Genomic DNA, 15,499 nt, shown 5'->3' with positions numbered 1-15,499 from the left:
TCCCATTATTCTCATGACTGCTTCCTTTTGAGTCCCACTTTCCATCCCATTCCTCATAATTAGGGCCCTACCAAATTAATGGCCATGAAAAACATGTCATTGACTATGACATTTAGTCTTTTGTGTGCTCTTACCCTATACCATACAGGATTTCCCAGACGAGTGTTTCTCAAATCAGGAGTCCACAAGGTTATTTTAGGGGGGTTGTGGGATTTCCAACCTTACTTCTGCACTGCCTTCAGAGCTGGGTGGTCGGAGAATGGCGGCTGTTGGCCAGGCACCCAGCTCTGAAAGGCAGCACCCCGCTAGCAACAGCGCAGAAGTAAGGGTGGCAATACCATACCACACCTCCCTTCTGTCTGCGCTACTGCCTTCAGAGCTGGGCAGCTGGAGGGTGGTGGCTGCGGACTGAGGGCAGCACCCTACCAGCAGCAGCACAGAAGTAAGGGTGAAAATACCACACTGTGCATCCTTACTTCTGTGCTTCTGCTGGCGGCGGCTCTACCTTCAGAGCTGGGCTCCTAGCCAGCAGCTGCCGCTTTCCAGCTGCCCAGCTCTAAAGGCAGCACTGTCACAGTGCCACCATGAGCAGCACAGAAATAAGGGTAGCCGTACCGTAACTCCCCTACAATAACTTTGTCCTGCCCCCCCCCCCCCCTTTTTTGGTCAGGACTCCTACAATTACAACACCATGAAATTTCAGATTTATAGAGCTGAAATCATGACATATAGGATTTTAAAATCCTGTGACTGAGAAATTGACCAAAATGGACCATGAATTTGGTAGGACCCTTCTCATAACCCTGCAAGCCTCCATGCCTATCTTTGCCGAAATTCCACTGTGTCCAATAGCAAGTCTGGCATTTCTCTTGTCTTTAAATCTTATGTACTGGGTCAGGAGCACCCCAGCAAGAATGGCATGGGAAGATCCAAAGAGGTCTGATATGTGAAGAGAACAGCCTGGCCAGCCGAGACTGTTTGACCTGCTGAGAGCCCATGCTGAATTCTGAGAGCTGGTGTTGCCGGCACAGAGTGCCCAAGGCAAGCAACAGTAGGGGTTCATTGCCTGGTGTGCGTCACCCAATAATCACAACGGGGTGGAGAAGCAGAGAATTTATTTGCAGCTGCAAACAGGCCCAGGGAGACACAGCTGTCTCAAATCCTGCAGCCCCGACTGCAGATTACATCATACAATTTATACCTTTTTTCCCCCAACTTAGCTACAGAAGCATATACAACCAATTACCTATTGCCCTGTACAATAATACAGCCAAAGCAGCCAATTAGATGTTTCCTCATTAGCATTATGTAAGCCCTGCCTTATTTGGTTGTATCCGTTCCTGTGTTGCAGAAAGCTAGTGCAAAACATTCCTTTCTTATCTATACGCTTACTCTGGCCGGATTAGCTTCACATACATTGCCTATCTGGTGCCATTTCCCCAGTGGCCAGTAGGGGAACACAGGCCTATCCTATACTCCAGGTTCCAGCTCAGGGACCCTCTAATCAGCAGCTAAGGTCTGGTCTATGCTGAACCTTATTGGCTTTTCCCCTGATACTTTCCTAATCTTCTGACTCCCACGTTCTCTGGGTTTGCCAGCCTCAAAACTCCATCCTCCCAGGGAGGAGCTTTAGGCTACTTGCTTTTGTAGTCCCAAACACACCTCTGTTCTTACAGTGAATAACTACAGACTACCTCCCTGCAGCCTATCTCTGCTGCCAACTTCCTGTCTTTATAGCCCAGTTGTTCTTCCTCAGCTGGGCTCCCTCATTATTCAGTCAGACGATTATTTAAACCACCTGATTCCTCTCAGCTGTGGCCTGTCTGGTTAATTGGCCCCCTTCTTAGTCTACACTAAATGCTTCAGGGCAAGTGTGGGGTGAACACACATTAAAACAGTAGCTAACTGCAGTTATATTTATCCAACCTACTTATCTGAATGTAGATTTGGAAGGATTAGCTTTTTATCAGTAAATGTGAGTAAACATCAATTTCACTGTACACACTCACACCAATGAAAAAATATTGCCATTGATAACCAAAATTTACAGAAAAGTGAAGTAAGAAAAATGCTAATTGAGAACTTTGGCATCTGATTCTGACAATTTGTGTTTTAATGGTTATAAAGCTTTAACTTTTTGAATCTCAGTGTCCACTGTCATTAAATAATTATTCACAGCTCCGCATTGTCTAATCTCCATAACTTCTGACAGCTGTGAAAATTTAAATAAATAACAAAATTGAAAAAATGCTTAAAAACAAATATCACTGATATCCATTGAAATTGTTTTTAAAAAAATGAATTCTGACAAGTCTATCTAAATGTAAACAATGAAAAATCTATAGCCAAGTTTTTAACTTCCTTTGCAATAATTGGTGGAAAAGAGAGTAGAAAAATGATTGAGTTTTGCATCCCTTTTCAGAAAATGTAAATTACACAGAACTTGTCTACCAATGGCATTCTTACAATGACTATCCATTCCTCTGTAAACTGAGTATTTGAAAAATATAGAGTCAAATCATATGCAACATACAATACCTCCATTTAAATGGGTTAGTTTTCACCCATAGTAATTTATATGTGCGTAAGCACATTTAGCAGCAGAAGATAATTTTTACTTATTACTCAAACATGGTCCTATGTAATGAATCTTGTTAATACATTGTTTCTGGGTAATGGGTTTTGCAGTATAAGATATTTATAATTGGTATGAATCATTGTACATTAATAAACAGGATAAAGAACGTAGAGACTGCACAGCAAGTTGGTAGAATATACAAGGTTATTTTCTTGTGGCAACATAATTTATTGAATGACAGAATAATGCAAAGCCATAAATCAGCTCCTCAGTGCTATTACAAATGAGTGAAAACAATTTGTTTACATAGGCCAGTCACCACTGTATGTCTTGCTCTCTCTCTCTCTCTGAGTACAGTGAGGTTGTGTAATGAATGTTCAGGATAGTGAATGGTAGCAGTAAATGTTGAGAAATTCCCCTTGTTTACCTATGGCCATCACTCGTGTAATGTGGTTCCTAACAAAGGTGATAGAATTTGTCCTATAATTGTTTTTATGGTGAAAAGTTGGCATGTTCCTGTGAATCTCATATGTACCTACACACTCCATTACATTCAGCATTAACAGAAAGTCCTATTTATCAAGTCAAGTTTATGTTCTGGACTTCCAAATCTCTAATTTTTGGGTCATGGATTGCCCTGGCTCCATTCCCTGAACTCCTTGTGATATTGATATGAGTTCCACATTCAGAACAAGAGCAGTATATCTACGCACACATGCACACCCCTTTTTTTAACCTGGTACAAAACATACAGTGGCTGTCATTAAAAAGTCAGATTTTGCCAACAGCTACTGCACAATGGTAACTGAGGTAGCACAGTTTTTCCTTTCTTTTTCCTTATTTACTTTGCACTTAAATGTATGCAAATATTGACTTCATAATGGCAACCACTGTATAAACAGACTATTTTCAAAGAGCATATTAAACATGAGATGAGTATTAAAAGCTTTAACTAACAGTACAGTCTTTTCACTGATCTTACTGCACTTTACTTGTTTCTTCTATGTCTTCAGATTGCCAGTAGTGCTGCAAGGAGTTAGCAACACTAGTGCGATCCAGGGTCCAATCCCCTCCCTGGTATAACTCATTGGAAATCAGGGGATTTACACCAAGGATGGACCTCACTTCATTTTTATAAATGTGTACTGTTATATAATTGATACAGAAAATACTTCAGTATTGAATTAGGGCCCTAACATTATTACAGTTACTCTACAGCAGCACGTATCTGAAGGCTAATCTTCCTACATGGTTAACATAATTGTACAAAATGGAGAATACAGTGCAGTGCATGCTTTCAGTGTGATTTTATACAAAAATATTTGCATTTCTGCTGTACAGCTGTTAAGTTAATTTCTAGCAGCAGGTGAACTGATGTAATGTGATTGATTTCAGGTTCCCTCAAGAGCTGAACATGGGAAAAGTCAGTGCTGAAATCATGTGGACTCTGTTTGCCCAGGATATGAAGTATGCTCTGGAAGGTAATTAGTGCAAACTATTCATTAGACTAGAGAGCTCACCCAGATTGGTTTCCAACACAAATCACACCTGGCATCAAATGTCTGGAGGTGTCAAGAGTTTTCACTTTCATAATATTTTTTCTGGTTTAGTGAAAGGGAGACTCAGACACATGGTTGTAAAAGAGGAGGGTGGTAGCCCCAGGTGTAGAAGGCAGCCAGAAAATAAGCATGGAATTGTGAATGGAAGAATGATTCAAAATAAATATTAAGGGTGAAAGGGCATATGACATGAAAGATGGAATGGTAGGAAAAGACCTTTGACAAGTCACTTCACCATTGTAAAAGGGAAATACTACTACTTATCTAAATTTGAAGTCTTAAATCACTAGTGTCTAACATCCTTGGTGAAAGGAACTGTAAACATTCAAAGACTTGTTATAAATATTACTTTAAAATGTTAACATACCCATAAAAATTTAACCCAAAAGATTTTTAAAGCATAAAGTTATGGAGAAAATGAGTTAAAATAACCAATACCTATTTTCTATTATTTAAAGATTTCATTATTTCCATCTTCAATGTAAAACCAAACAAACTCAGCAATAGAATCAAATATAGTTTTCCCTACATTCTTTAGGAAGGGAAAAGTTTAGGCAAGGAAAAAGTAAATACAACATAAATATTTTTTCTGTAACAAAGATAATGCATTAAAATCCTATAAAACAATATTTATAACAGGAACTAAGTAAAAAAGAAAAGGCAGAGAATTCAAAAATATATACAGTCTGCTCAGGAGAAGAAAATCAATCAATATTCCTAAACTATGCACAAAAGTCCCTGTAGCCTGGATATATATTTATTATGCTAATTAGGATGCTAGAAGAGACCTAGAAGTAAGCAGTAGTTTTCAGAGTTTCTAGTGTATTTGTTTCATACTGTCAGAGACTTGTTGTTATCTCACAAGCTGAACTCTACAAATTTCAGCCCTCATTTAAGTATGTTAGAGATTGAAATGGTAACTCCATTCAACCAACGGGAGAAAGGAAAAAGAATTTGTCTCTAAATAAGAAACAAAGAGTTTGTTTCCAAAGTAACTTTGTAGGTAAATACATACTAGATGTACGGTACTAAAAGGCTGACTGTCAAAACTACATTCAATTGGGAAAAATTGTTTTTTATACTGTTCAATAATACCTGGTGAAACAAACTGTTTGACTCCATTTGTTGTGCAGCCTTGATGAACTGGTAATTAAGTACTGGAACAAATTACCTAAGGAAGTTGTGGAATCTCCTTCACTGGAGGTTTGTAAGAAGAGGATAGACAAACACCTGTCAGGGATGGTCTAGACCAGGGGTTCTCAAACTTTAGCAGCCGGGGGACCCGCATTTTGATTTAAAAAAATTTTTGGACCCCCAAGCCAGCTTCTAATTTTCCCTGGAGGTGCTCCATCCCCACTAAGCCCCAGGACCCACCCCCACTCCACCCATTCCCCCAAGAGCCCACCCCTGCCCCACCTCTTACCACCCTCGCTCCATCCCTGCCCCTCCTCTTCCCCACCTCTTTCTTCCCCCTCCCCGAGCCTGCCTCTTCCCCACTCCTCCCCCTCCCTCCCAATGACTCCTGCATGTCGTGGAACAGCTGGAGGCCCCCAGAGAGAGGGGGAGGAGTTGATCAGTGGGGCCAGCAGCCCCGGACATGCCTTGCGGACCCCTTGGAGTACCCTCGTGGACCCCCATTTGAGAACCACTAGTCTAGACACTATTTAGTCCTGCCTCCATGCAAAGGATAGGACTAGATGACCTATTGAGGTCCCTTCCAGTCCTACGATTCTATGATTCTATGAACTTTCTCCCCAAAAGGAAAAAGAAAAGAAATGACAGCCTGTCACAGGAAGCAATTATAAATCAATCAGTACTGTCTACCCTGTTAAACCTGAGTGCAGTGAGAAGAAATCCCATGTTCAGTGCAGCTCTCCTAATGCACATCCAGTTCCCCTTTTTTAAGTAGTTGTTTAGGATAATGTTGTGTGGATTTGTTCAGCAGTAAACATAGCTAACCATAATAAACCATATCCTGCAGTATTTTTGCAGGCAAAACTCTCATTTGTTTCAATCAGGCCCCGTAGTAGCTAAAGAGCTGTTCCAGTGAGTAGTGAAAATAAGTATAAGGCAGTTATTTAGAAACATAGTAGGCCTATTGGGTAAAAAAAACAATATTTGAGGATTGAACTGCATGATATTTACTCCAGAGGATCCAGTGTAATAATCTGTAGGATAGAGCTCCTTTGATGATACACTCCAGATATTCATGGTAATAATGTGATTTAAAAAGAGAGACAGACAAGGAGGTCAGAAAAGGCTGAGAGATCCAGAGAAAGCTATTAACTAGGTTTTTGAGGGAAGAGTTATTTTATTGTTTTGTGTTCCCTCTTATATCATGTTGGATAGAGAAAACATTTGTCTGTTATGGGCACGTGTTTGTGGGCATTATCAGTCAGAAAAGATTTGAATGTGGAGAGGAAATGCTGCCTGTTGCCCTAGGAACAGATAGTCTTGATCTGTGTAGGAGGCTGAGTGAAAGAAGGTAAAAAGATAAGAGTCTGAGAGAAGGCAATGAAAGCAGTTGTGAAGATGTCACTAGTAGTGGATTGAAGGAGATGAGGGAGGACATAAGAAATGAAGCCTAAGATGCAGACAGGAAGAAGTTGTGCAGGATACTGAAGCAGAGGACAAGAAGTTCAGGCCTGGTGTGATAAGTTGTTGTAAGAGCAATCAGAGAAAATCTAGAGGCAAGGGTTGTGAAGGCCAGTGGAGGGCTGGGAATCATACTGGAGAAGGAGGGAGTAATGAGTGATATCAAAGACTTCAGAGCAATTAAGGAACATGAGGACAAAGCAGAAGATGTGAGATTTGGTCAGATGAGGTTCTTTGAGGTTCCTCTGTGAAAACAGTTTCTGTGTGGTGGAGAGTGCATAAGCAGAGACAGGATTCATGGAATGGAAAGACAATAATGGAATATTATTAACACGGTACAGATATTAGACAAAAGTGAGTCCCAGCTTTAGCACATGGATTAACGTGTCTTTTCAAAAGCCATTTCCTCTTGTAACCTTTAACATGTAGATAATGATAGTACTCTCTGTATATTCACCTCTAAGCACACCATTACAAATTAATTGACTAAATAGTAGTGCTTTGGCCCTATGAACTACAAAAGCTATTCAACAACTTGCAACAGCATACTCTATTTTCTAATTAGACCTTACAAATCACTCTGAGGACGGTTTCAAGTTAGGCCAGGCCAGCTGTTTGTATCCTGGTTGTAAAGCACAGAAACATGGAATTCAAGCAACAGTTTATTACAAGGTCTTCTGAATTGTCGAAGGAATTCATAAGGCACTGAAAGAGAACTAATGTTTTAAGATGAGATCAAAGAAAACATTGTTGCACTTTACTGAGAATACTAAAGAGAAAGCGTCATATCTGTGGCCATGTAGAACATGTTCAAAAGAGCACTGGTTTATCGTAGCCAGCATGCCATATTTCTGTACTGTGATATTTGTTGTTTGTGCCCAGCAATCCAATGAGGTATTAAAGGATTAGTATTTGCCATTGAAGACTGATAACTGGAGCAAAACGTGGCAGATTCAGGAAGAAAATAGAATGAAATCTGTTTTATTCCAGTTACATGCATCTTAAGAAATCCTTACACATACAAATTTGAAGCAAACATTTTGGAACATTTAAAATACTGTGTATGTTAGCTTTCTGTCTAAAAGAAAATCACTGTCTATTGTGAGATTTTATATATATAAATATAGATATAGTGAAAATAGCTGTCTATTGTGATGTCATTTTGAGCTGTAATCTTGTCAGCTTCACAATTTACAGGGTTGGGCTGGATTGGGACTTGGAAGAGAGACTGTCAAGGTGCTGCAAGAAGTGGTATTGGTGATTCCTTAGGTGGCACAAGTCAATCCTGATCCAATACCCCCCAGAGATTTTACGGTGCCCTTTGTTGCTGGAGGTACTGTCTTTCAGAGGAGAGTGATAGTCAGGGTTCTGGGTACTTATGCTAATTAAAGATCCCATGGCAGAGACCAGGACATTTAAACCATTCATGAAGGGAATAATGTTCACTCTTTCTTAATAGGCAAACCCTGCAGGATGTAGGCCTATCCTTGATATTTTCCAGCTCTTAATCTCATGGCTTTTTTCCCTTGGATATGTTACAAGATGGGGATTTGATCTTGCTCTTATTGAAACCAATAGGATTTTTGCCTTGAGTCCAATGGGATTATGAGTAGATCCTTAGGTATAGTCACATTTGATCCCTCCATTTTCAATGGAGTCCATCATTAAAACGCATTGCACTCTGGTGTGCCAGCCCTTCCTTCCAAATTAATGTAGGCTACCATCTGTTCATATTTAGAGCCCAGAGCAGCTATTGCAACCTTTGTGTGATCCAATTTACTATTAATCTCCATAAGCAACAACACAACCGTATCTTTCTGCCCTAAAGTTGCGGTTTTAGTTGTGGGTTTTTTGTTTTTTGTTTTTTTTGGTGGGGGGCGGGAGGTTTGGCATCTAAGATGGAGATAATAATAATCCCACATAATTTGCAAGTGAATCTCTGGCATTGATAAAAATCAAATTGTCCTGACACATTTCTCTTTTCTAGTCCTTTCCTTTTTATATATGTCCAGACACACACTGCCATCAAAATAATAATAATTTTAAAAAAGGATTGGGTGGGGGGGGAATAGGAGGCGGTGGCATGACATACTGGAAAAAGTGACATCAGCTTTCCAGTAAAACACATACACAATGCACTAAGTCAGCATGCTTCACAAACAGGACTGCTTTACAATCTAGCATTTAAATAATCAGTGTACCCTATTTTTTTTCCTTTTAAATTAATAACAATATTTAGCTCCTGTATGATATGAAAAGTGCTGTGCAAGCATTAACAAATTAATTCCACGCCAGTTCTAATTCTCTTTGTGGTGTAGGGATCCTTGAATTTTTTTCATTTATAGAACTGGTTGAATTTTTCTTTCTAAACATTTAATTAATTGGATTTGGCCTTTTTTCCCCTTCTTCACACTTTCGCAGTGGTAGCAGATGACAGAACAAGGAGTAATGGTCTCAAGTTGCCGTGGGGGAGATTTAGGTTGGATATTAGGAAAAACTTTTTCACTAGGAGGGTGGTGAAACACTGGAATGCGTTACCTAGGGAGGTGGTGGAATCTTCTTCCTTAGAAGTTTTTAAGGTCAGGCTTGACAAAGCCCTGGCTGGGATGATTTAATTGGGGATCGGTCCTGCTTTGGCAGGGGCTTGGACTAGATGACCTCCTGAGGTCCGTTCCAACCCTGATATTCTATGATTCTATGATTTTTATCTGTGGACCCACTTGTGTTTTTCAGCACTGTATTGATTATTCATCATTGTTTGACATGTAGTTTTTACAAATATATTGGAGCCTATGGGGTTTTGGCAATTTTTTTGTACCTACTATTGCTTTCAAAGTATTGTGTATTCATAGTGAAATCCTGTGCCCCTGGTGTCAATGGGAGTTTTGGCATTGATCTCAATGGGGCCAGAATTTCACCCTTACTCTGTGTGATTTGTTACCTAACACACATGGTATGATTTCTGTTCCCTGACTGGATGAGGGACTGCCTGAAGACTAGAGCGGTCGAAACATGGTGAGAGAGTTGAACTTAGCAAACATTTTCAATGCATATGTCTCCTGTTTATCCAGCTCTGCTCCTCAAGCACATTTTCCAAACATTCTTTTACCTTTACTTTTAAATAAAATAGCCCCATTCTGATATCCAAAATGATTTAGTCTGTTAGAGAAATTGCAAATTACTATTATTATTATTATTATTTAGTATTTCTGGAACACCCAGAAGCCCCAATCAGTATTCGGGCAGTATTGTGCTAAGCGCCTTATAAATATAGAAGTAGACACAGTATCTGCCCAGAAGAGCTTACAGTCCAAAATGATGAGCTGTATGAAAAGTTCGGTAGAGGAAGAGAATCAGATATCCACAATTTGCAAATACTTATGTAGATTTGCTGTTTGCCTTGTTCGGTATTAATCTAGCATATAAGGAAGAGTCACCTTTCTCATACTGCTTCTCAGAATAATTTTTGTCAACTTCATGGCACAATTGGATTTAAAGAAGGGATTTGAAGGTCAGGGCAGCTCAAGGAGGACATTCCAAATGTGAGAGGCAGCATGGGAGAAAGCACAAAGACTAGAGCTGTGCACAGAAAGGTTTTGTAGAGGATTTCAAAATTTGGTTTCATTCTGATTTGGAACAAAAGCCAGAAAAAAAATATTAGAAATTCTCTGTAGAAGGGAATGCAGCCCCAATTCCAAGGCAGTCCACATGGAGGGCTGCCCCACGTCAACAATCTGGAAGCCCTGGGGTTCAGAATCTGTGACTGTCCAACAGCAAGCTGCTGAGGAGCCAGTCATACCCACTGGCAGGAAACCAGCGGGTTTCAAAGCCTGTCTGGATTGTGTCGGACTTTTGCTGAAATCAAAGCATCTCCATGAAAAATTTTTCTTTCAACAAATCATCAAATACTGATGAAAAATGGTTGAGCTGAATTTTTCCGACCATCTCTGACAAACACCTTTAGTAGAGGAGTCATGAGGGTAGCAGAGAGGGCCGGGAGGGGTGTGATAAGAGACAAGAATAGATAAGAAGGGGGGATAGATTTCTGAAAAGTCTTGAAAATTGGGTCATTACACTTGAATTTAGTATGGTGAAAGAGGGGATTTAGAGAGGGGATATGGTACAGTCGTCATGACAAGCAAAGAAGACTATTGTATCAGCTGTGTTTTGTATGGATCGGAGAGGAGGGACAAGAGTCAGATACAAATATCATTTATCACTTTTAAAAACATTTCCTTTCATTTTGAATGCTGTACCATATCATTATCTACTACTATCAGTACCATAAAATCACTAGAATGCAGCATCCCTAAGAAGTTAATGCTGCTTTATTTCTGATTACTTGTGTATATGGGTGCTGCCAGATGTCCTGAAACAACAAAATACATCAGTAGACACCTGATTTCATTATTTAGGTTTAAAGGATTAAGTTGTCATTCATTGTAATGCTGTATTGCCCCAACATTGCTTATTTAAAGTGTTAGCCTTATTTAATCTCTTTTTTAACCACTGCATATTAATTTTGTTATGAAACTTTATTGTTAGCTTTTACACAGACAGGCATTAATGGAAAATCATTTGTGCATTTACTTTAAATGCAAATTGCCTCATTATGGACAAGAGTGTCATTTGCCCTAATGCTGCTACACAGGAAATAAAGCAGTAAACCATTTCCCCTCTGCATGCCTTGCCCAGATCACCACTTTGGGCAAGGTGTGAGAGATCAGGCTCCATCTGGCCATTAACCGCTTCTACAACAAGTGGGTAGAGAGGGAGGGGAATTAGCATACCCTTGAATCCATCATCCCAGTGTACCAGCAGAGATAACTTGGTGCAAGGAGGGAGGGGAGTATGCTACACAAGAAAAAGGGATGTAACAAATTATACCTCCCACAAGGGCAATGAAGGAGCATCCCGAGTATGTCAAAGCTACGCACTATCCCATATCTCTGAGTTGCAATTCTTCCCTGAGACTACTCCTGGGACATGGCAAAGGCTCAATCTAGCCCTGTGGAATTTGTATCCCATACCTTTAAAACGTTGTGGCCATAAGGTCTAAACATTATTAAACTGAACACCATAAAACAACACTCAAGGGCAAAAAGCCCCGGCAGCACTGGAAAGGAGTGGAGATGAATACTCATTTGGAATCAACTTATTCCAAACTCAGTGTGATAAATCTTTTATATCATATCTCTCCACCATGTGCTCTCCATTTATCAAATCCTCCCATACAAAGTGCACATATATTTTTTACAAAAAAATTGAAGAAATTATATTGACAAATAAACAAATAAGTGACTCTAATATAAAATCATCTTGAACTTCTCACCCATACCGTTAAGAATAGACCAAGAAAAGACCTGGGTGTTACACTGTGCCCTGAATGGCAACAGACTTAAGTTCTATCAGAAAAAAAATGTATACATGGCACACACTCACACACGATACACATACTTATCCATTATAAGTATAAACAATAGATAATACAATTACAATAAGTTCTGTCTGTATTATCTAACTTCTGAAACCACTTATATTGGTTTGACAAGCCTTTTGTTTCCTGTTTTTCTAAATAACGTAATTGGTCATCATTTTTTCTGGCAAGAACAAAAGAAGAGAATATTCTCTGACTTGAAATAAACTTAAGGCAAAACTAGACTCCTCCTCGGCTGCAGTCAGTGAACTGAAATGAGATTGAACAAATTAGAATATTCTTGAAAAAACTGATCTTAAAGATTCATAGCTACATTACATTTTAATGTAGCAGTCAGCATGAATTAACATGAGCGTTTCTTCCTAATGATCACTTTGCTAATGCAGGAAGTGCAAAAATACTAAATTTTTAGAAATATAGTTGATTAAATCTTCCTGTCATGATTTTATTATCTCAAAATTTCCATTCTCTTGGTGAGAAAACATTCTATTGTATATTCATATATCCTCAGACTTAACCTAATTTAAACAGCAAAACAGTAAGAACACTTTTTGCATTCGTCCTTTGCGGTATGTTGAACTCTGCACAGGAAAAAGGACATTTTGCATCAGAAGAGATTTCTCTGACTTGAACTTGCTAACTGGTAAATGTATCCTGTGACAGGATGTACAATGGCATCTGTTTCCAAGGGGACTGGGGACTGGGCTGGGCAGGGTTGGAAAACATCTGAAGCTGGTTAGCTGGTTAGTCTATTGGCAGTCTACTGGAAGAGAAAGGCAGCCGATAGGCTGCTGGGAGTGGGGAGACAGCCATGGGTACTTGAGCTGTCAGAAGACTTTTGGTTTGTGTTTCTTTATGCTCTGGGGGAAGCCTATAGTTCGTTGTTCCAGCCTGAAAGGGGCTTTCAAAACACCCTTGAAAGGAAAAGGGCCTGGAGTTCTTTGTTATTTTCAGCCTTGGAATAGGTTTGGACTGTTATTTTCTGTCTGCCCAGCTTGTCTTGGTCCCATTCTGATGGTACAGAGACCACAGAAATTTTGGTCCAAGGAAATGATCTTGGGAAGTCAGAAGAGGGCTTTTGGGACTTCTGCTTTCTCTCAGACCCCAGAAGAGAAGCTCCCAGCTGCAGGGAGTGTTAGGACTGAGGGACAACCAGGGGTTACTCTCAAAAATGTTGCCAACCCCCAAGTTCTCATGCTAGGACTGTAGTGGAAGACCTGTGCTATCCCTCGGAAGGGTTAATATTTATAGTTTTAAGGAAACCCATTCTTCTAGCAACAGATTTATATTAGTTAGTGCAAAATGTGCATCAGTCTAGTAAAAAATGTGAGATTCAGCAGTAACTACAACACATTGCTCTAAGAGATTATGAAATGTTTCCTAATGACCAAATGCTCCAACACAGGGCAGTCAAGACCTCCTGCATATTTTATGAGACACCTCAACTTGGTAGAGAATTGTGGCTTTTCCTTTTATCTTTGATTACTGTACTATGCCATTAACATTATGCCCTAATTTTACACATTTCATTGGAGTAAAGCTCCCTTGCAATCTTAATTTATCCATCTTGTGCTCCTGCATTATGATACAGATTTAATTACATGGTCGCACACAATTTTCCCCACAGGATCTTGTCTCCATAGATAGCTCCTTTTACTTTTATCCCACCAACTTCAACAGGTTTCGCCCAATGTCCAGCATAACAATAACAGCTATCAATGCTTATTATGGACCTGATTTATACAGGTGCTGATCACACACCACCTCCGCTGAAATCAAATGAAATGGGGGGGGCACCCAGCATGGCTGTAAATCAGGCCCTACGTGGATTTCTATATAGTAGCTCTGTGTGCTTTACGGAGCACATGGAAAGGCAGGGTACCCACCCCAAAAAGCTTACATCAAGATAACACAGAAGAGGTCAGACAAAAGAAGGTGTGGAGTCCTACTTGCAAGAAGGCCCATGACTAAGGCTTCACAGAAGAAGTGGGTTTGAGCAATGAGAGAGGGACACTCACTAGGCAAGAAGACACACAACTGAGGGTAGGAGAAAGAGAAGGGAATCAGGAGAGGAGATGTGAATACAGAACAGTATAGGGTGGGATAAGAAGAGTTTAATTGGGTCTGTGGAGGCAGGGGTTGTGTTGTGCAGAGGCTTGAAGACGAGGGTGAGAAATTGGAAATAAAGGAAGGACAAGGCAAACTTACAAAGGGGTTCAGTGACAGGAATGATGTGGCTGAAATGGCAGGAACGGATAATGTTCTAGCAGCAGCATTTTGGATGTGTTGGAGTTCAGCTAGCAGATGATGATATGTCTAGCATGACATAGATAGTGCCTTGCCAGGGTACAGTAGAAGCAGTATGTACAATGATAACATCCCCTTTTGGGTCCACCCAGACATTGTTGATCCTTTGTTCCCAGGCTTCTGTGCTACTTCTGATTAAGTGACTCATAGGTCTATGCTGGGCTCTAATAGAGAAGTGTTATTGGCAGAAACTGAGAATGGGTCCAGATTGACAGCCTGTGGTGGTAGGAGCTGTAATTCCACATTCTGTCACCACATAGATCAGTGATACTCAGACCTCAGTGGTTCAGGAGCCAAATTAGCAATCAACGTTACCCAGTAGTGTTAATTCATTGTTTCATTTACTATTTTATGTATATGTATATTATTCTCACAGCAAAATTACTAAGTATTCTAAAGTTTGTTAATAACATAGTAAAAGCATTCTGATTGGTTAAAAGCGTTCTGATTGGTAACCAAACTTAGTTTGGTTAATAATTGAATCACACAGTGTTGTAATGTGTGCAGTGTGCTGGAATGAGCTGCAGGAAACATATTAAAGAGCCACTTGCGGCTTCCAAGCTTCAGTCTGAGTATCACTGACATAGATAATTAGATCAAAGGCAAAAGAGATCTCTCTGCTGTATCTGGGAACATGTGGTGGTCTCCCTTAAGACTTCTGTCAGGCTTTGGTTTCCTGTTGGCCTGCATTGGGAAGGTCAGTGCATGGTACCTTCTTTCTGTCTCATTAGTGATCATATTCGCTTAGGCAACGTACCAGTACACTTGTTAACAATAACTTACTCAAAGGCATTAACAGCATGTTTAGTTTCTTATTAAGAACTGTCACTTTGCTTAAACAAATTTTAAGATACAAAAGGACAAATAACAAATTAGGTTACACATATGTTAACAATTGTTGACAATTAGTTAGAAAAGGTATATTTTAAAATAAACCATTAAAGTAGTCTGGCATATTGAGAATGGATTACACTTTAATTCTTTCATTCTTTTTGGTTCGTCTGCATTTCAACATCTATGTTC

At 39.8% G+C, this 15,499-nt stretch overlaps 1 protein-coding gene across 2 annotated transcripts in view; it reads left to right on the top strand.

Moving 5' to 3' along the window:
• The window catches only part of UNC13C (unc-13 homolog C), a 387,958-nt gene that overhangs the window by 243,769 nt on the left and 128,690 nt on the right, over nt 1–15,499 (top strand). For both annotated transcript variants that reach the window (XM_077828069.1, XM_077828068.1), the window contains one exon: nt 3,974–4,059. In XM_077828069.1, coding sequence (XP_077684195.1) covers nt 3,974–4,059 — 86 coding nt within the window. The remainder of the gene's footprint in view (nt 1–3,973; nt 4,060–15,499) is intronic.

The sequence above is a fragment of the Eretmochelys imbricata genome, chromosome 10 (assembly GCF_965152235.1).
Source record: "Eretmochelys imbricata isolate rEreImb1 chromosome 10, rEreImb1.hap1, whole genome shotgun sequence".
NCBI classification, from domain to species: Eukaryota; Metazoa; Chordata; order Testudines; family Cheloniidae; genus Eretmochelys; species Eretmochelys imbricata.
This window is presented reverse-complemented; position numbering and strand designations above follow the sequence as displayed.